The sequence below is a fragment of the Mesoplodon bidens genome (genome assembly GCF_964165515.1).
Source record: "Mesoplodon bidens genome assembly, chromosome: 9".
Taxonomy (NCBI): domain Eukaryota; kingdom Metazoa; phylum Chordata; class Mammalia; order Artiodactyla; family Ziphiidae; genus Mesoplodon; species Mesoplodon bidens.
In genome coordinates this window covers 95,352,284-95,374,373 of record NC_138166.1, presented here as the reverse complement: position 1 = coordinate 95,374,373, position 22,090 = coordinate 95,352,284, and the positions used below count along the sequence as shown (strand labels likewise).

The window sequence follows — 22,090 nt, the reverse complement described above, 5'->3', positions numbered from 1 at the left end:
CCAAGAAATGTGAGTTTCTTCTCGATTCACTTATTATGTAGACATTGTTGAGGATGTAATTCAGTGAGAAATTAATAAGAATGACATACAGTTGAGTCCTGCTATATAATCCAAGTAGGTTTCTCAGAATAAATTTTAATCTGTAAGGTGAAATCCAGAGATACACTTGGGAATCTGAGGAAATGAGGTCAGGTGGGAAGGAAATGTTGAAAATACATACAGAATTTTGTTTCTCCAAAAATTTTCAAACGCTTAACATTTCAAAAGTATATATGATCCCAAAGTTACCATACAGCTCAGTCTAGAGGAGTATCAGAAAAACACCATTGTTATCACTGAACAAGAAATTCTGAGATGCCATCAAAACTTGGACTTGGTTACTGCAGATGGGTTTGTATGCTCAACAACCAGTTACAGGAAGCTGGGGTTTATAAATTAGAGAAGATAAACTCTATAACGAAAGTCCAAAAATCAGACCCCTAACAAGACACTGAGAACTTCTTTATGATAAAAATATCAAATCTTTTGAAGGAAGAAATGAAAATGATCTAATTAATAAAGTGGGTGTGCAAAATATGGAAGCCACAGACCCAATTAATCCCCCTGGAATGGAATGAAAAAGAACATACATAAATACAGCCTCCAGAAACCGCACAGCAAATCCTGAGAACATAAGTGACAGAATTGGAACCTGGTGTGTCAAGCACCTGGTATCTCTAAGGATAAGACCATTGACAAGCACATTAAATGAGCAGCAAAAAACCACGAAGGAAATTTTAAAATAATTTTTCAACCATAAGCATTAGATTCACCAAAGATCAATAATCAAGTATTACATATTTGGCACACAGTAGGTGCATGAGAACATTTATTGAATAAATGAACCCAACTCAGCTATTACAATATAAATATAACTTAGTGACTCATATCCTGGGGAAATATAGATTCACAATCAGTATCAAGAATAAGTTAATAGCAAGGTACGAAAAAACATGAAAGTTTAATGTGGACAGACTTTCAAATGAAGGCCCTTAATATAGAGAGGAAAATGCTGGGTTATTCAAGCAAGACATACTATGAATAAGGAGGCAATCATCAAAAAAGAGAAAAAAAAGGCCATCAGCAATTATAACAGATGTCACAACCAGTGATGGAAATAAAAATATACTTGTATAAGGCAGTAATTGAGAAGTCTGTAAACACATGATCCTTGACGGGCAAATATGAAAAAGAACTGTTAGAAAAGAGATCAGCTTTTGTTTCCTAATTGAAGTTAGAAGAAAATGGTTTAAGAATGGCAAAATCCTCACAGCCTCACTACCTAGAGAATAATAACATTTATAAAAATTATTTATAGTCACTAAGAAAGTGGATTTAAATATTTTATCCCTTTTGTAATTCTAGAAAAGAGATCATCCACTAGACTGGGGAAAAAATGGATATGCAAATCATCTGAAAATGGATAATCAGATGCATGGAGAATGAAGTACCTAATTATCTATCATGTGGGGGGATTTGGTTAATTTATCTGAGGTCTTTACACAGTTATTATCTGTATTGCTAAGCTCTGTATTGCTAAGCTCTTGTCCTTACTTACGTGGCTGCTGTGATGTCTCAATAATCTAGCAAGCGGAACCTTGAGAAGGGTTATAATAATTATGGCAACATCACTAAGCTGACATGAATGGAACACTAACCCAGATATTGGTTCACTTCTCTAGATGAGCAACTTACTTATGTGCTGGTTTCCAAACTGTTTTTTTATTAGGTTGGATGAAGACCAAATGAAGTTTTACCCTTCCCTACCCTATGCACACCCTGGTTCCTAGGTTGAAAACAGAAGCCCAGGGAGCCAGGAGTGTAGGGAGAGGTACCTTCATGATGAAGAAGAGGGTGATGATGACGACAACACTGACTTTTGGGTGGATCCACACAGCTGACTGGCCCAGGCTTTCAGGGTCGCCTACATGCTTTACCCACGTGTTGTTGTCAAACAGGGTACTGATGGCTTCACGAGGCATCAACTGTGAGAGGAGGAAGCAAAAGGGAGCAGTTCTCCAGGGATGTTGGGTACTTCCCTTTTTTTAAGAGAACCAATTCCCCAGTTTCGTTGTTCAGGGGACACTTTTGCTTTTTTCTCAGGGAGAGAGTCTATCCTGGGGCAAAAGCACATACGCTCAGAAGCCTGAGGGACACCTGTGCTCTTTCCTCTTTTCCATGTGGCCCCATCCTGGCTTGGTCCCAGTCATGTGCTCAGTGACCTGACTCCCACCCTCAGAGGTCACCCTTGGAGCTGACCTCTCCAGCCATGAACTGTCCCATTCCTGGTGGAAAGGTAAAGGAGGCGATGACAAAGGTAACAATTCCAGGATAGAGCAGGCGGCTGAAAAAGAAACAGAATTCATCCTCACCCTAATTTAGCCAGGCCACAGTGGACAACTCTCTGGACTCTGGTAAGCCGAAGTTTTACTGTAGTCTACTACAGGAAAACTGGAGTCTACTGGAGTCTCAGGCCATTAGACAGAGCATTCTCTCCACCAACAAGCAATCTTTAAAGGGAAAACTGCACCATTCATCCCTGGTAGAGTATCAGGGCTTCTATATTTTATCACAAGCCACCTAAAGGCATTTAACGCCTTCCACAAAGATTAAAAGGGAGGAACTCTTGGAGAAACCAGAAGGCAAACAGGTAGGGCAGAAGAGGCGGTGACTCACTGCTTAGCCAGAAACTGGCTGAGGGCCTTGTGCTTCCGGACACCGAGCATGACTTGGCGATGCAGGTACACAAATACAGCTCCCAGGAAACCACAGCAAATCCTGAGGGTGTAAGTTATGCAGAAATGATACCCTCATCCCTCGGACCTGGCCACCGCAGGGAAACAAATACCAGGCACACACCTTCCCTTTCTACCCACCTCCCCCAACAATTTACACTTCACCCACAACCAACCCCACCTTCCCAGCTTGGGTCCCTTCCAATGCAAAGCCACGCCCCAGCCCTGGTTCCCCACTGTCCTCCAGAGCAGACAAACCCACTGACCCGATGGCTGCGAAGGCTGGGAGTTCCTGCAGGTCAAAGGGGAAATCCATTCGGAAATTGGTTCTGAAGAGAGCTGTGATGGTGACTAGAGGATGGAAAGGTCAAGGATTATGGTGGGAGCATCACAGAAACGCACCAAGAAGGAACCAGGGTCATAAGTTTTAAGGATTAAAGCTTCCTCCCATCCCAATGCCTCCTCTTCTATTTGATTTCCTTTTTCTAACACTACTGGCTGAGACACTCTCCCCTATTCCATGACCTGTATCCTTGCCCTATATATACCCTTGGGCCTTGGTCTCACTTTCCAAATGATGCCATCCACTCCTTTTCTGCACTGCCCCACAGAGCTTCCCTCCACGCCCCATTACCAGCCTCCCTATTTCACGCTGCCTCCACCCCAGGGCTCCCCTGTTACCAGCATCCTTGTTCCACACAGCTAGCACTCGGAAAACAAAGGCGCTGAAGGTGGCTGCAAAGAATCCTCGCCAGTAGTTCCTCACGGCAAAGTAGGTAGAGGTGACCTCGATGCTAAACAGCACTCCTGTAGGGGCAAGGAAGGAGGGTCAGGTGCAGACAAAAGTGTGAGGCTCTCTCCCACACTCCCACCCCGTGGACCCAAGGAGCTTTTGCTGAAACTTCAATCACAGGGGGAGCAGAACTGGGAAGTGATGATCTCTTAGAATGTGCCATGCTCTAAACCATATACCTGCTCATGCTAGCAGTTTTTTGCAGGCCAGGGATGTGGTTCAACAAGATACAGAGAGGATGGGAAATGAGGGGGTTTAACCCACAAAACCTGAGGGTCAGGTGGTCGTGCCCTCTCCATCCCTTAGAAAGCAAGGTTGGGTAGGATTCACAGTTGTCTGGTATCCACGGGGATTTGAAAAATTTCTGCAAGAAAAGTTACAGAAGAGAAAGCTTCCAGAGCAGGTGCTCACCAGAGCACCAAGCAGAGCTCAAGATTTACAGGGACTCTCCTTAACACCCGCCTCAATCTCTCCTCCCTTCTCCCATGCACCACGTACCATGCAACTTTTAGGGAAGAAATAAGAAAAATGAATAGGAAAGGGCTTTGTGAGAGGTGACAATACTCAATATTGCAAGAAAGGAAAGAGGATTCATCCCCATTAAAAAAAAATTAATATTAAAAACCTGACTGAAAAGGACCAAATCCAGGGGGAAAACCAAGAGGCAGAAGAAGTTATAAACAATTATGCTTAAGAAAGGTGGGTGATGATCCCCGGTCAGGGAACTAGATCCCACGTGCATGCCGCAACTAAGAGTTCGCGTGCCGCAACTAAGACCTGATGCAACCAAATACATAAATTTAAAAAAAAAAAAAAAAGAAAGGTGAAAAAAAAAAAAAGGAAAGGTGGGTAAGGTAGAAGGAAACCTAATTAAGAGTCCTAAGTTGTACTGTTTCTGAGAGTAGTTGCTGGAACACAAATGAGAAGGTAAATAGATAGAAAAATAGCAAGAGTTGGTGGAGACAAAGTAAGGAAGCTAATAAGGGTATAAAAGATAGACTTAACAGATGCAAAGAGGGCTTCCCTGGTGGCACAGTGGTTAAGAATCCGCCTGCCAATGCAGGGGACACAGGTTCGAGCCCTGGTCCGGGAAGATCCCACATGCCGCGCAGCAACTAAGCCCGTGTGCCACAACTACTGAGCCTGTGCTCTAGAGCCCGTGAGCCACAACTAGTGAGTCCACATGCCACAACTACTGAAGCCCGCGTGCCTAGAGCCCATGCTCCACAACAAGAGAAGCCACCGCAATGAGAAACCCGCGCACTGCAACGAAGAGTAGCCCCTGCTCTCTGCAACTAGAGAAAGCCCGCGTGCAGCACCAAAGACAGAAAGCAGCCAAAAATAAATAAAGGGAAAAAAAAAAAGATGCAAAGAAAATAGTCTTTAAACATACCAAGAATCAGGGAATAGGCTGTGATTAGATGCAAAGAAAAAACTTACAAGAGAATTACCTAACACCTGGCTAAGCCTCATTTTTATCGGAAATGAAGAAGGAAAACAAGGAAATGCAGCCCATAATGAGATGAATGGAGAAGAGGCCCAGACCTAGGAAAGCCCGTGAACTAGACAAGGTTCGTCTCCCCTTGCTCTCTGCGAGAACGGCTGCTGGCCAGCCCAAGACCCCCAGCCCTCTCCTCCGTAGGTGACAGTCAGCGATGACAGAAAGTCATTTATGCCAAGGCAGTGTGGTTACTCCCTCGTGGAGGAGCTGCTGCATTTGGACAGAGGATTCCTCGTGGTTAGCTCAATGGCGCCTTCTCTGGGAAGGTATCCCCGATGCCCCTCCGTGGGTAAAAACAGTCCTTTCCTTACCTTGTTCTCTCGGAATTCTGGACTACCAGAGCACTTAGCACCTTCAGGTAGAGTTATTTATTTATTACATCTCTGAGTTCCCCCAGAATTGAAAGTTCCTTGGAACGCCACACCTAACACAGTGCCTGGTACATAATCAGGGCTCGAGGCTTGTTTCATGGATGCACAGAAAGGAGAGGAACGAGAGCAGAAGAGAATAGGTGGCGGGCATTGCAGGAAGCAGGGAGTCTGAGGGGCGGAGCTTTGCTAACCACCTCTTGCCCCTGCTCCCCAAATCCTGTCAGGTAAGGCAGCTGTTTCCTTGGCCTAAAAGGAGGATTTGACACAGTGGGGAGTCAGGTAGAGCAAGTCTCTCTTTTTCTTTCTTTCTTTCTTTCTTTTTTTTTTTTTTTTCTGGTGGTACGCGGGCCTCTCACTGCTGTGGCCTCTCCCACTGCGGAGCACAGGCTCCGGACGCGCAGGCTCAGCGGCCATGGCTCACGGGCCCAGCCATGTGGGATCTTCCCGGACCGGGGCACAAACCCGTGTCCCCTGCATCGGCAGGCGGACTCTCAACCTAGGCGCCACCAGGGAAGCCCCTCTCCTTTTCTTTACCAGTAACAAAACCAAAGTCGGCTTTGATTTGTCGGATGTAAACTATCCAGCTCATGAATAGTTTACGACCCGTTTTTGAAATCCTGGGCTAGATTTTCTTTCCTGCGATGTGGTTCTGGGACACCTTCTCTAACAGTCTGTCACTGTGTACTTCGGAACGAGAGCTCATTTTCATATTCGCCTGAGCCAGACAGAAAATGTGCTGCTAGGAGGAAACAAAGCATTAAAAACACAAACAGCGTTTGGAAACTCTCTAGTCTCCTAGGTTCCGTAATGTTGTTGTTCTCTTTCCCACCCTGAAGGCTCCTCTCTGCCTTCTCCCTGGCGCCTCTGCCTCTGCCCAGCCAGCGCCTTGTCCTTGGTCTCCGACAATGGCTACTCATAGACACACTTTCTCAGTCTCATTCATGCCCATGGCTTCAACTACCACCTCCCTGCAAACCTACTGGTTAACAAAGCCACGCTTTCAGCTCAGTTCCTGAACTTCAGACTCACCAAGCCAGCTGCCTATTGGATATCACTTGGAGACGCCACAGGAACTTCAAGTGCAATGCATTAAAGTGAAATGTATCAGCTCCCCCAGACCTCTTGCACTTCCTATATTCCCCTTTTTTTTTTTTTTTTTTTTTTTGCGGTACGCGGGCCTCTCACTGTTGTGGCCTCTCCCCATCGCGGAGCACAGGCTCCGGACGCGCAGGCTCAGCGGCCATGGCTCACGGGCCCAGCCGCTCCGCGCCATGTGGGATCCTCCCGGGCCGGGGCACGAACCTGTGTCCCCTGCATCGGCAGGCGGACTCTCAACCACTGCACCGCCAGGGAAGCCCCCTATGTTCCCTATCTTGCTTGCAGCATCACTATCCACGCCATTTCCCTCGTTATAAAATTGGAAGTTAGCGTAGATTCCTCCTCCTTTCTTACCTTTCACATCCTCACATAAATCAGCCACCAGGCCCCATCGATTTTATTTTCTATCACCCATATATATCATCCTGTTCTCTATCTCTTCTGCCTCTGCCCAGTTCGGTCTCTCATCATCTAGCATCAGGACTATGACAATAGTCTTCTTGTTAATCTTGGATAAATCCTATTAATCCACAGGCCAGTTCTATCCTGCACAGATCTGCCGGAGTTGGCCATGTCACTTCCTTATTTGAAATTCTTCCATGGCTCCCCTTCACCCGTGACAGCGTTTCCCAAAGTCAGGTCCATGAGATACTAGGAGTTCCATAAGAAGGTCCTTGCAAAAAGAATTCTGTGGGAAATGCTACACTTGGGATATTCACAATACATGTCAGCATATCAAACGTTCTGATAACTCTTCCAGTTTAAAAAACTACCTTTTGAACCCAGTATTTTCCAACTTATCTTATCTTGGAACACTGTTTACAGGTTATGTCTGTTAACACCATGAACTGTGTTCCATAAAACACATTCGGGCTGCTTCTAGCCTAGAGAATGAAATCGACATCCTTGTGCATTTCCTACTAGGACCTTCATGATTCAGCCCCCACATACCTATCCAGACTCATTTCCAGTCATTCCTTCCCCTGTATCCTCTAGAAATGCACATATATGTTAATTTTAGTCCCTTACATCTTGACTTTGCAAGGCTGTCTCCTCTCTCTCCAGAATATCTTCCTTGCACTTGGCCCAGGCTGCCACTGGGACGCTTCTTGAGTGAACTGTGATGGTCTGCTTGCCTTCCTGTCTGCCCTTTCAGCCGTGGGTACCTGAGAGCACAGGAACCAGCACAGCGCCCAGAGGGCTCACGGCAGAGGGCACATATGGAAGCAAAAACATATTTGCCATTTTAGCCAAACACTGAAGCAAATTTCTTTCATCGGTGTAAGGAATTAAGAGTTGACCATATAGTGAATAAATTATTCTAATACTAATTTTTTTATTTTAGAATTAGTCTATGTTCATAAAATAAAAGCAATCAAGTAATGTTATCTGCAAATTCTTTAATATTTGCCATTTATTACAAACATCCTGAAAACAGCATTTTAACTTTTCAATGCTTAACATTTTCTCAAGAGCCATGTTTTATCTGTAACTTTTCTATTTGCCTCTCCCGTTCTCTACACAGGATCATGAAGAACCTTCCTCATTCACCCCAGAAATTCCAGTTTTATGCAAAAAATTCATATTCTCTTCACTCTAAAAGAATCTGATTAAAAACAAAAACAAAAAAAATGCCACCTTTCTAAAAATATTCTTCAGACCTTCTGGATTTGTAAGGCAAAAGACCAAATAAAGGTGAAAGCGGGTATCAATGCAAGTGTGAACATTTAATGTGTGCAGAAATTCAAACACACTACCCTTCACTGGCTGGGGACTATGGCTTTAATGACAAGAGCCCACAACAAAAGTGCAAACAGGATGCCAGCTGACGTGTTCGCTGACATCGGTGCAGCGTCAGTTCAGGTGAGCATGGTACATTTTCATTAACTGTACATGTTTATCCATATATCACTTCTGAGCCAAGTCATCTTAGTTTCCTGAAGACTCCTCTAGGAATGGACTGATTACATGTTCATAATTGCAAGATACCTCCAACAGCTGGTGCGTTTAAGAAGCATATGCCTTTCCTGCAGTTTTGCTTCTCAGATTGTCAGCAAGGTGTCTTTTTTATCACCAATGAATCCAATGAGTGATCTATATAATCCTTGCTCTGTTAGTCTGGTTATAACTGTTATCAATGAGTAAGTAAACAGATACAACAGCTTTCTCTGACCACGCCCACTTGTTAGTTATTCAGGACAAGGACAATAATCTGAAAGGTTACCCTTTGTCTAACATTAGTAGAAAGAGCTAAACTCAATCTTAAATTGCTGCCAAGGAAAAACGACACTGTAGTCCTCATTTAAAGCTGATTATTGGGACTTCCCTGGCGGTCCAGTGGTTAAGACTCCATGCTCCCAATGAAGGGGGCACAGGCTTGATCCCTGGCCGGGGGACTAAGATCCCGCATGCCCCAAGGCGCGGCCAAAAAATAAAAATAAAGCTGACTGTTAATCTAAATAAGGTCCACCTAAACTTCTGTCCTTAACAACATACAACCAAAGGTAAGTCTTCCCTTGGAGAAGAAAACACATAGAGATGTCAATTATACTTCAATTAAAAACAACAATGACAGGCTTCCCTGGTGGCGCGGTGGTTGAGAGTCCGCCTGCCGATGCAGGGGACACGGGTTCGTGCCCCGCTCCGGGAAGATCCCACATGCTGCGGAGCGGCTGGGCCCGGGAGCCATGGCCGCTGAGCCTGTGCGTCCGGAGCCTGTGCTCCGCAACGGGAGAGGCCACAACAGTGAGAGGACCGCGTACAGCAAAAAAAAAAAAAAAAAAGAATTATTCAAGAGGAAAAAACCAAGAGGAACATCCATAGAAGTCCCCTGTTAGAAGATGTAATACGTGAAGGGCAAAAATATCCAACAATACCAAGGGTTTTAATATAAGTACGGGACTCATAAAGGCCGCCTCGGTTTTCCTTCCTGGCTCTACCACTTATTAACAGGATGACCTTGCTCAGGTCACTAACTCTCTCTCTCTCTTCCTTAATATAGATCTCATCCAGCTTTGGGCAGGAAGGGATGTAAAGTCCTTAGAACATTGCCTGCGCATAGTAAATGCTCACTAAAAGCTATTCTTGCTTGACTCGTGTTTTAACTGCTCATACTCGAACTCGGGGATGCTGACAAAAACTGTTTTGGGAGCAAGACCAGGCAAGTGGACAGACGTAGGCGGGGGTAAATCACTTGCCTCCAAGTGGTGTCCCAAAGCAACAGCCGACTCCTACTGCACAGCCCACGGTCAGCATGTCAGTGTAATAGTATGGCTGCTACTAGGGGAGACACAGACAGGGAGCCAGATGGGAAGGATGGGCAGGGGGGCAGAAGAGGAAAGGAGAACAGGCAAGGGTGGGGAATAAAGAAGGAGCGGCTTAAGTCACAGGGAATCACAGTGGCCCCGTCTCCCCCCTGCGATCCCAGGCCAAGAGAAACTCAAGTTAGTTTGGCAAACAGGAAGTGATCTCCTAGCACAAGGCCAAACATAGAAAATGAAATCAATGTTAGGCAAATATATGGGAGGAAGGTCAGCCAATAAATGGTCACCAGAGAGGGGCTGGAGATGGGGACAATCAGGGCAAGAAGTGTCAATAGCAAGAGAGACAGGAAAGGACTTCCGACAAACAGCACCAATAAAGCCGGCAAGAAATAGCCACCAGCCTCAAATGAACAGACAGCTCTCTGGTAAAAAAAAAAAAAAAAAAAAGCTCGGGTGCCTGGAGTCCAGGGCCTGTGATCCAGGGTCACACCCTGAAGGCCCACCCACCAGTCCCTTCCGCGAGCACGCCTGTCCACCCCAAAGCTTGTGGCAACCGCTCCAACCCCTCGGGCCACCGGGGTAGGGAGGAAGTGGGACTTGCCTCCGACAGGGGCTGCAAAGCAGCATCCCACGCCCACCGCGCAGGCCGACACCAGGAGATCAAGCTGCCCAGGCAGTCTGCAACAGAGAAGCTCGCGGACAGGGCGGGTGGAGCGCTGGGGCGGGGGAGAGCGCACGAGACGGGGTGGAGGGGCAGGAACAACAAAGGGACGGGGCGGCACCGGAGGGGAACTGACACCCGGGCGGCTGAGGAGCGGACCACGTGCCGAGCCCCGACGCGGGGGCAGGGATGGGAGGTGCGTCAAGGAACCGGCACAGGCTAAACAGCGGCATCGCGTGGCTGGAGTAGGCGGGTGGCGCCACGTGTGTGGGGACGAGGGAGCGTGGGTTAGCGCAGTGCCCGGCTCAGCATCACGGCCAAGGCAGCCCTGCCCCACCCGCCAGCGCGCACAGCCCCAGCTCCTTTTACCTTCTCAGCCTTACCTCGTACACCCCACAGAGCACGGACATGAACTTGCTGAGGACAGCGGCGCAGATGCTGGCAATGTGGACAAAAGGGCCCTGGGAGAGAAGGGGGGGGACGAGGGGTCAGGGGCAGGGGGCCAGATGGGGGGCTTGGTGGCATTCTTGGACAGACATTAGTTGCTCCAGGCACTGTACCAGGGGCTGGAAATACAGACGTGAGCAAGATAGAGGTTCTGCTTTCGCAGAGCTTCATCCCAGGGAGGAAGCGGGGTGATACTCCAGCATATTATCATTTCAGAAAATGTCCCCCGCTCGCCACAACGAGAGAAAGCCCCCACGCAGCAACGAAGACCCAACGCAGCCATAAATACATACATACATACACACACACATACATACATACATACATTTGTTTCAAAAAAGGGGGGAAAAAGAAAATGCTAGGGGCTAAGAAGAAATTGAGGGAGGGTCAGAAGAGAGAGACAGGAAAGCTGAGGGTGGGATGGGGAAGGTCACAACTGAGTAAGGCCTTGATGGAGATGAGGCGTGAGCCGCTGAGCCGCATTTGCATCGGGAAGAAGAGTGTTCCAGGCTGAGGGGACAGCAAGTGCAGCAGCCCCAAGAGGGGGGCAGGCTCCCGCAGTAGAGTGGCAGGAAGTGCCTGTCACTCAAGCTCAGGGAAGGAGCCTGATCACCATAGTCCCCCTAGGCCCCAGGAATAAGTGTGGACTTCATTTTAAGAGGAACGGAAAGCCATTTGAAGTTCCTGACCAGAGGGCAGACATTCCTGATTCCATTTTGAAAAGATAACTCTGGCTGCAGGTGGGGGGGGGGGCGAGAAGGTACAGGAACAGAACCTTGAAAAAAAACACAGCCTCTTTTAGGTCTCAGTTTTCACAGAATGTGTCTGGATTGTCTTTAAGGCCGTGGTTCTCAACTGGGGGAGATTTTGCCCCCAGGGGACATTTGGCAATGTCTGGAGACATTCTGATGGTCACAACGGGTGTTGGCGGGAGGGAGGGGGGAGGACTGCTGCTGGCAGGTAGCGGGTAGAGGCCAGAGAGGCTGCTAATCATCCTACAATGTACGGGACGGCCCCCCAGAACCAAGAATTAGCGGCAAATGCCAACAGTGCCCGGGATGCGAGATTCTGCTCTAAGGTGCTCCCAGGGCTGATGAAGATCTTCCCATGTATCTCTCCTCCGGAATCCCCATGGTCCCACGCTGCCCCCGGAGCTCCCTCTAGACTCAGTGCTGCCCTCTGCCTGAGGACCTGCCCAGCTCACCCCACAGTAACTGGAGTCCTACCTCTTTCCCCACAGGGATGCCACTGCCCAGCCCCGCAGTCAGGGCCACAACCTTGGCCACGAAGGCCTTGAGGGTGAGATATTCCTTCAGGACAACCCCGCGAAGTATTGTCTTCATTTCAGGGATTCCAGAGCCTAAAAGGGTTTTTAAAAAATGATTGTGTGCAGGTTCAAGCTGGAGGTTAAAGGTAGATGGACATCCAGATAGTGGACATGGGGGTGGGGCGAGAGGTCTATGGGGGGAGGACAGTAGCAAAGCAGCGAAAGGACTGTCAGGGGCGTGGGGGAGGGAGGGAGGGAGGGGAGCGCGGAGTCTCCAGGCCAATGAGATTCTGCTGGATTATGCTGATGGCATGATGGGGTAGGATCTGGGAAGTTCTCACCGACAGCCTGGGGAGAGATGAGGTGGCAGAAGAGGGCACTGAAGAGGATGAGGATGAGTGGGAAGGTGACCCAGACCAGGAACTGCAGAGGCAGGTTGGGCTGCATCTGGTAGTAGGTCCACTTGTAGGCTGCAGAGACAGGCGTCTGGGCTTAGTCCTATGTGGATGGCATGTTGCTGCCATCCCACACTCGCGGCATGGAACAGCGTGCTAGGAGTGTGCTCCAGCCATGGCTATCCCGTTTGACCTCAGAAATGGCACTGTTCTCATTTGACACGTGGGGGGGTCTAAGCTGGGGGATGAGACGTGATCCGTTCAAGTTCCTACCACTTGTAGGAGGTCAAGTGGGCGCCAGTGCAGCAAACCACACTCTGTGTGCGCATCATTAGAGGCTGTGGCACACCCAACCACCCCGGTTAACCCGGCACTGAGGGGCTCCTGGGACTCCAGGTGTTTTCAGTTGCCTGAAGTGAAAAGTCCTAGGAGAACTAGGACAAGTTGGTCACCCTGTGAGAGGGTCCCCACAGCTTGGCTGGTAGCAGGTGGGAGGGGCAGAAAAAAATGGATCTGGGTCTGGGTCTGGTCTCATCCTGGGCCAGAGCTACACCTGATCTCCTCTGTGCACCATCCTCCTCCCAAAGCCCCCCCAGCTTACCCTAGGTCGAAACTCTAGAACAACGGCTGTATGGGGAGGGCTGAGGGCAAAGGGCCAGGTTAAACCTACCCTGAAGGGTTTTGGCACTGACGTAATCCATGCACCAGCTAACCAGAGCCATAAGCAGCCCCAGAAGCAGCAGAAAGATCCAGTCTTCCCCTAATTTTCTTCTCACCACGAGTCCCAGACGGTGGATACAACCTAGGAAAAGAAAGTAAAGAGGAGCAGGTGACCAGTCACTACTGTGTGTGTGTGGCTGAGGGTGGGAGGTGCAGGGCCCTTGGGGTCTTGTCTATACGCCTCATTCCCTGAGTTTCTCCTCACCTCTCTGCCCTTCAGAAGGCACCAAAGTCCAATTCCCCACTGGCTACTTGGTTCCTTTCTAAACCCTAGTTTCTTGGGGCTGCGTGGGAGGGATGGTGGGAAGGCAGAGTGAGAAGGACCTGGGAGCCATGTCTTCTCCTTAATACTTGGGGGAGGGCTTTGGCGTGCGTGTGGGGAGGGGGAGGGCTTTGGCGTGCGTGGGGGGATGGTGAGCCAGAAATATGCAACAGGTCTTCTGAGTTAGTGTCCTAATGCCTGTACCTCCTTCCATTCCACATTCCTTTATTCCCCAGTCCCCATCACCTTGACATTTAGAATAGTGTCCCTCATCCATGTTGTCCATGGAAGCACTGGAGTCCATCGTCTCGGGCATCCCCGTGTCCTGCTCCTTGTGTGAGAACTGCGCTTTGTGATGGCCATAGATCTGGACAGAGGGAGATGGGAAAGGTCTGACTTGTTGAAGAGTTAAAAGAAATAGAGGGAAGCATATAGATCCACAGATAAAAGAAACAAACAGCTTTTTATTTATTTTATTTTATTTTATTTTTTTATTAGCTTCTTCTTTATAACAAAGTGAATCAGTCATACATATACATCTGTTCCCACATCCCTTCCCTCTTGCGTCTCCCTCCCTCCCACCCTCCCTATCCCACCCCTCCAGGCGGTCACAAAGCACCGAGCTGATCTCCCTGTGCTGTGCGGCTGCTTCCCACTATCTTTCTACCTTACGTTTGGTAGTGTATATATGTCCATGCCTCTCTTTCGCTTTGTCACAGCTTACCCTTCCCCCTCCCCATATCCTCAAGTCCATTCTCAGTAGGTCTGTGTCTTTATTCCTGACAAACAGCTTTTTAAAATCCTGGGTGTTGAGGGCCTCGGGCAGGGTCACTGTGTGGTCATCCGTGCCCTCCACTCCCCACTCTCCATCTGCACTTTTCCCACTCCTCACCCTTGTCTATCCATCCACACCCTTGCACGTCTGTAGTCATCTTGGTCAATAGCAGCCTTCATCAAGGGGACCAATTTCTACTCTGAAGTAGGGATACAAAAACGGTGCTAAGGGCTTCCCTGGTGGCGCAGTGGTTAAGAATCTGCCTGCCAGTGCAGGGCACACAGGTTTGAGCCCTGGTCCGGGAAGATTCCACATGCCGCGGAGCAACTAAGCCCGTGTGCCACAACTACTGAGCCTGCACTCTACAGCCCGCGTGCCACAACTACTGAAGCCCGTGCCCCTAGAGTCTGTGCTCCACAAGAGAAGCCACCGCAATGAGAAGCCTTTGCACCACAACGAAGAGTAGCCCCTGCTTGCCACAACTAGAGAAAGCCGGTGCACAGCAATGAACACCCGATGTAGCCATAAATAAATACATACATACATGCATACATAAATGTATTAAAAGAAAACTGTGCTGATACTGGGCATCTGCACCAATTACATGTTTTTGTGTCACTGCTTCCTGTGTCTCAGCCTCTCTCTTGTTTCCCCAGACTCCCTCACACTGATGTGGATGGGGTAAGGAAAGACTAGCAGGTGACTCTTCATTGCTCTTGGCCTTGGTGTGTCTAGCTTTAATGAGGCCCCTCAGATGCCCTGGAGGCTTAGAGAAAGCCCATCCACCTCCGCTTCCTGTGCTCAAATGCACAAACTGGACCCAGCCCGGATAAAGCAAGTCAGTCCACTTCCTCCTGAAGCAGAGCTTGCGTGTTTGGGGTGTGTGTGTGTGTGTGTGTCTGTGTGTGCAAGGTCTCTAACTGCCCCACCTCCACTGCACTAACTACGTCCTCTGGAGCCAGGGTCAGGCCAGGCCACGTTGCTGCTTCTGGGAGAGCCTGGGTGGAAGAGATCTGATTTCACAATACAAGAAGTAGAGTTTATGCCTGAGTCCTGGACAGGCACGCACTAATACCCTGCTCATGGCTCTTTCGTCTTCTGGGATGAGGTTAGTGACTGGGAGAAGCCGTGTTTCCCTCTGTATCCTACCTGGCCCCCGAGAGAAGACATTACCCACAGGGGGCCAGCACACGGGCTGCCTCAGCTCCCTTGGTTCCCAGGCTGGTGGAGATGAGAAGAGGGTGCTCCATACCAAACCTGGGCTGGGAAACACTGAAAGAGCCGGATCTGTGCTGGCTGGACCAGTGTGCACCAGTCGAGCAGGGCTGGGAGGGCAGGGAGAAGTCAAGCCTGAAAGCATTCGCAGTGTCTGGATTCCTTAACAAAAACACCCGTGTGTGTAGGGCTGGGGCTGGGGCTGGGAGGATGGATGAAATGATGCTGACAAAATACTGATAACTGATCATTGGGCAAGGGGTACTTGGGCATTCATTACACTGCTCTTTCTGTTTTTGTATAAGTGTGAAATTTCCATAATAAAATTTAAACAGAGAAAAACTTAAGTCCAAACTCCTCTTCTTTGCTTTCAGGGCCCTTTGGAGCCCAGCCCAACCCTACTTCCCAAGCCACCTCAGCATTCCTTTCCAACAGGAAGCTTCACGCTAGTGTACCTGGTTTCCTCAGTCACCAGAAGGTGCCATAACTGCACCTTTACTCAAGTGGTCATCCCACCCAGACCGCCTACACGGTGACAGTGAGCCCAGAGCCATGAGGAGAGGTCTTTCTGTCCAGCCCCACACAGTGTTCTAGGGTCCCCTCCTCCAGGAAGCCCACTCTGACTCACCATTGGAGCCTCTGCTGGCTTTTGTGTCCCAGTCCCCACCTGATCCTCCGGGGCTGCCCTTACCCACCACCCTCGGGATGGATCAGGACTGAGACGTGGATCCTCTTGACCCCCAGCGCTGAGCTCACCAGCCCAGGCCAGCCCTCAGTTTCCCAGTCCTGTCTAGACCCCATAAACTAGAGGAACCACAGTCCACTCCCTCGTTGGCTAAAACGCTTTTAAATCTTGATTTCCTGGTCCTCCTGAGAGGTTCTATCCTGTCTCTCTCTGCATGCACATTCACTGGCTAATCCTAACCTGTGTACTTATCTGCGACCAGCTACCAGCCTGTCTTTCAGCGGTGCTCATCCCATTGCCCTTTCCTAGATGTCTAGAAGCCCTGGAGGATATTTATCCCTGGACATCCCTGATTAGTTCACGAGCCCCTCTCTCTGGGTACAGATCTCTGTACCCTTCCAGGTGCCTGCCACTTCATCGGTTCTTACTTAATGAATCCTCCCACCTGAAAGTTTGATTATATTTCTTCTGCTCATTTGACACTGGTCTATCTTTGATCACTGAGATGCAATTCAGTCCATTTTCTCCACTCATCCCAGCTCTTCTGCCTTCTGCAGAAGTGCTGATTTGTGTGTGTCCTGCCGAGGGTGGGGAGGGAGAAATCCGGCGGTGTCTGCGCGCGGGAGAGGGTGTAAGGACAGCTCAGGCACACAGAGCTGTGGTCCCCTCGGCCACTCACCTCGTGTGGGTTATGTAAGCAGGAGCTCGTCATGCATGTGTGGCTTTGCCCTCTCCCCCCAGGATTCGGGGCTTCTGTTAGTAAAGCTTGTGTTAAAGTACCCGTGTATCTCTGTATAAGGAGCTCACAAGGCTGAACCCAGACCTTTGAAGAATGTTCATATTTTGAACACATGACCGTGTACTTTTTCAAGTTAAAAAGATCACAGTGCTCCCTCTTTCCACCTGATTCCTCTTTTCCCCCAATCCATGGCACCACCGTCTCCTCGAATCCACCGCCCCCTCCCCTTAGGACTTTACCTGTGTGGGGCGGGCGTTGGGACGGGGGCCTGCATCCCTCCGGAGCCTGTGCTGCAGGTCCCCACTCTTGGAGGGCAGTCCGTAGCTGGTGCAGTGTTCAAAGGGCATGTACTGGTACTGGGGGGCGCTACCCCACCAGGTGGGCTCGGCCCCAAGCCTCTGGGACCCAGATGGCTCCATGCTCCCTCCCCCGGCCAGGCCTCGGCCCGCTTGTCCCTGCCCTCCCCCCAGTAAGGCTCCTTAAGCCTGCCCTCCTGCTTGTCCCCAAGGCGTCTGGGGCAGCGTGCCCACCCCCAGCTATTTATAGCCATCTCTCCGTCACATGACCCCCCCCCCCAGCCACATCTGATCTGCTTGGGGTCGAAGCAGGTGTGAGAGCCGTGCGGGGGAGGGGTTGGGCTGAGAACCTGTAGGACAGCCCAGCAGGGAATTCCCTCAGCAGGGCCAGCACTGTCCCCCTCCTTAGTCACTAGGGGGCTCCCAGCCCCAAGCCACTGGTCCGGCTATAAATATTGCCCAGACCAGGATGGAAAACGGCTTCACAGGCTCTCAGACCTGTGTGCTGCCCCGGGTCTGCATCCTCTAAGCAACCCACCTCTTTTCTTCAGTCTGTGGGGACGTGAGGGCTGAGGAGATGGATGGAGTGACCCTAGGGTCCCGAAGCACCTGGGGTGGGGGGCAGCTCACCTGGCAGAGTAACCGGCGCCTCTCTGCCCTCTTTCCCTGCGGGCTTGTTCCCAGCTCTGTGTCTTCCTGAGGTTTAGTTCTCATCTGTCGAACCAGCTCTCTCCCAACCCAGCGGTGTTCAGCTTTCTCCTCCAGCTCTGCCTTTTCTGTCTGCCAGAGGCTGCTGGTGATGCTTTGGGGTCATCCCCTTGACCACACCTTCATCACCCCTTGGGTGTGGGACCCAGGGGTAATAGCCTTGTGTTCTGGCATTTCTCCCACCTCCCAGACTGGTACACGTCAGCCACACCAGCAGCCTGGATGTACAGGGAGGGAACTGAGCCTCCGTTTAGACCGTTTAGACCGTGGAGCATCCCTCGGAGGTCTATCAGGGCAGGTAAGATAACGGGGGGAGAAGGGGAAGTGGGCCAGGGGAATGAGGGAGGCCGAGGAGGGCAGGGAAAGGGCGTTTCTCGTGATGAGTCCGACAAACATAAAAGATGACAGGGAAGTACTCTGATATTCTTCCCTTTTCAGGTCAATAAATAATTTTTGGCCCAGGCCAAACTACTCTATCTGGCATCGCTTTTTTTTTTTTTTTTTTTTTTTTTGCGGTACGCGGGCCTCTCACTGTTGTGGCCTCTCCCGTTGTGGAGCACAGGCTCCGGACACGCAGGCTCAGCGGCCATGGCTCACGGGCCCAGCCGCTCCACAGCACATCACACTTTTTTAAAACCAGTTTTCCTAGTACAGTCCTTCCCCTCTGAGCTCTTCACTATAGAATAAAATTGATAAAGATGAGCCAATGTGTGGTTTAGGATCCATCACCAAGTGAGGTCTGGCCCAGGACAGCCAAAGTTCAGGGACTGCAGGGTAGGGACACTAAACATTTGGTCTACAATTACATTTTGTTCTAGGCTAAATGGGACTGTCCAAAGCAGGTGGGGAAATGAATACCATTAAAAGCACCTTTTCTAACATAAATCTGAAGGCCTATAATCTACCCACAAAGATTACAAATGTGTGATTTGAGGGCCTGGAAGTTTGTAGTATCTCACTCCTCCACAGGCAGAATATAAGAAAAGAGCTAAGGGGTTGGTGTGAGATGAAAGAAATACTTTCTTAATAAAGAAAATAGAATGCCGAAATGAAATTATATTCTTTGCAGGGGGCTTCAGAAACAGAAAAGATTTTCACGCCTTTGTGGAGTATGGCTCCCCTGAAGGTAGTCAGTTTCTGTAGGGGCTTAATAATCCCAAGAAACAAGTAACTAGGGCTATTGCTATTTCTTCACTGTTCCTGAGAAAATCAGGTCCTGGTTATGGATTCCAAAATTTGAAAGCAGAGGTTATTGGCACTGAGAAAACCCTCATACTCCACCAAGCCACCTCGAAGAACCAGCAGCAATTCTAAAAACCAGATTCTAGGGACTTCCCTGGTGGTCCAGTGGTTAGGATTCCATGCTCCCAATGCAGAGGGCCTGGGTTCGATCCCTGGTCAGGGAACTAGATCCCGCATGCCGCAACGAAAAGCCCGCATGCCACAACTAAAAAAAAAATATCCCATGTGCCACAACTGGGACCCAGTACAGCCAAATAAAAACCAGATTCTGAAATCAGGAGGGTCAAGGAAATCTATAGCTGCTGGTGCTGGAGGGCAAGGATTTGAGAGTAATGATCTTGAGTCTGAGATTAGAACTAGTTAAAATCTCATGGGTTATCAGCCTGCAGGAGAAGAAAATAAAATGTAAGCGGTGCCCCCCTCCATCCCAACACCCCATGGGTGACAGCGCTTAGGCTCTTATTTGGAAGGCTGAAGATGGGTTTCTGGGGAGTTCTTTGAAAAGCTCCTAAATTTGGAAACAAATTCATAAGCATGCATTTATCTATGAGATATGTATACTGTATATGTATTCTTTTGGGGTTTTAAGTAGACTTACTTGAGGTCCATGAGACTAGAAGGTTAAAACCTATAGGCTTGGGCTTCCCTGGAGGTGCAGTGGTTGAGAATCTGCCTGCCAATGCAGGGGACACGGGGTCGAGCCCGTGTCCCACATGCCACGGAGCAACTAGGCCCGTGAGCCACAACTACTGAGCCTGTGCGTCTAGAGCCTGTGCCCCGCAACAAGATAGGCCGCGACAGTGAGAGGCCCGCGCACCGCGAGGAAGAGTGTCCCCCGCTTGCCGCAACTAGAGAAAGCCCTCGCACAGAAACAAAGACCCAACACAGCCAAAAATAAATAAATTTAAAACAAAAACAAAAACAAAAACCCTATAGGCTTATAGAATTTCTATTTGAAGGAAGGTTGTTGAAATGACCATCTGGGTCACAGGTGCAAGGGGACGTGTGTTAGGGTATAGGTGGTCGTGAACAAGCCAGCCCCTTGGCATCCCCACATCCATTTAAGCAGGAACTTTCTCCCTGGGTTAAACCCTTGTTTTCAGACTCCCACCTCTTCAAGTCTGGCCTCTCCAACCATTGGACGATACACCATTACATTCTCTTTAAGGCGCTTTCAGTCATGACTTCCCCTTTGCACATCCAGCCTAGCATGGAACCCATGACCACCTACTTTCTGAAACTTCACCTAGGCAACTGCAACTTCCTCTGAACACACTTTCCCTTTGCAGTTTTCCTCACTGGCAGTCATTTCTCCTCTACTGCTTATTGGACCTTGCCTTCCAGATCCTTCAAAAATCCCTGGTCCCTTCCCATACCCTGCATATGAGGCCTTCCCGAGAGCACTGGACAGGGCTCTTTCTTTCTCCCCTTCTGTATTTTTGAACATGATACAGTACACTTTTTCCCTGTTCTCTGCCCCAAAAGGGCTAAGATGGAATAAAGTCTTTGGTCTCAGGCTCCTTCTCCCAGCTCAGTGGGAAAAATCTCTGGCCCCAAAAAGTGAGGAGGGAGAAAATCGCATGCTAAGAAAAAAGTCACAGAAGCAATATTGTTAGCTGACAGCATGGACTCAAGTCGCCAGGTTGTTTCCATCCTGGCCTCCGTTTCCTCAGAAAGGCAGTAATTTAAGAGGGTTACAGAGAGAAAAGAACGCATGCGAAAGTCATAGTGCCTGCCCCAAAGTGAGCTCTGAATGTTGTGTCATTAAACTGAAGCTCATTCTGTGAGATGGTTAACAGCCGTCTCAGATGCCCAGAGAGGTAGGTGTACACATGCAGGTGGGCTACGGGGTTAACAGATGGTTAACAGATGTGTAATGTGTTAACCCTGTGGGATCCACCATGCATCCTCATAGGGTAGCGTCCTTCATCCTTTTAAGGTAGCAATGATTTCCCCGTGTTTAGATAAGGGTGAGGTTAGCTACCTTAGCCACAGTCTCCGATACCTTAAAAGGCCAAGCCACCATTTGCCAGCTATTTAATTCTAGAGTCCATGTCCTTAAAGCTACATCTTTTTTTTGGGGGGTAATTGAAGTCTCGGAGCCTCATTTTCCACTTCTGAAAAAGAACCAGGGAGATGCCGCCCTCCTGGCCTGTGGGAGGACGGTGTAAAGCTGCACAGGCCTGGGAGACGCACCGAGCGCTCGGGCAACTATAGCCGTTATGAACCTCTTCGCCTCAGACCACTTTCCCCCTCTGCTCATATCCCATCGGCCCCATTTCTTCCTGTTTTCCTCTTCCCTATTACAGAAAACGGGATGGGGTAGGGCAGCAAACGGCCGCCCCCAGCTCAGGGATGGGGTATAATTTTAGAAAATCTCCTGGCAGAGGGGACAGAGATCTGAAATTCAACCTGATACCCTTATTCAAGGGTGGGGCGGGAAGGACGTGGAATCCAGCTCAGCATATGCTGCTCTCTAATCCCCGACACACCAGCCTCCCAAACTTTCCTCCCACTATTCCAGTGCCCCTCCCAGAGGCTGTGTCTCCGCCTCCCACCCCTGGAGAAGGTCGCCTCCCACCCCTGGAGAAGGTCCCCGGGTCCAGCCCGCTCTGCAGGTCAGTGCCCCTCCTCCACCCAGTGATGTTGCAGCTCAACTTCATCCCTCTTAACTCTTCCTCCTCTGGATTCCTGGACAAGCTTCCTTCCCCCAAGGTCCACAGCAGCTTCCTACCACAATGCTCCAACAGAACGTGTTAGCCCCCCATAGCCCACCTGCATGTGTACACCTACCTTTCTGGGCGTAGACACATCACACCCTGAGAACTCCCCAGGTTACACAGCCCACTACTTAGACCTCTTCCATGCTGCCCGAGAA

The 22,090-nt window shown here is 49.5% G+C and overlaps 1 protein-coding gene across 1 annotated transcript in view; it reads right to left on the bottom strand.

The window, feature by feature from the left end:
* CLCN1 (chloride voltage-gated channel 1) overlaps nt 1–17,400 on the bottom strand; it is a 34,793-nt gene extending 17,393 nt beyond the window's left edge. Inside the window, exons 1-12 of the mRNA XM_081243439.1 lie at nt 17,206–17,400; nt 13,799–13,919; nt 13,241–13,372; nt 12,517–12,645; nt 12,135–12,268; nt 10,845–10,922; nt 9,735–9,813; nt 3,456–3,581; nt 3,041–3,125; nt 2,716–2,817; nt 2,299–2,383; nt 1,875–2,024 (exon numbers count right to left, since the gene is read on the bottom strand). Coding sequence (XP_081099565.1) covers nt 1,875–2,024; nt 2,299–2,383; nt 2,716–2,817; nt 3,041–3,125; nt 3,456–3,581; nt 9,735–9,813; nt 10,845–10,922; nt 12,135–12,268; nt 12,517–12,645; nt 13,241–13,372; nt 13,799–13,919; nt 17,206–17,385 — 1,401 coding nt within the window. The 5' untranslated portion in view covers nt 17,386–17,400. The remainder of the gene's footprint in view (nt 1–1,874; nt 2,025–2,298; nt 2,384–2,715; nt 2,818–3,040; nt 3,126–3,455; nt 3,582–9,734; nt 9,814–10,844; nt 10,923–12,134; nt 12,269–12,516; nt 12,646–13,240; nt 13,373–13,798; nt 13,920–17,205) is intronic.
* Between the last annotated feature and the right edge of the window lie 4,690 nt (nt 17,401–22,090).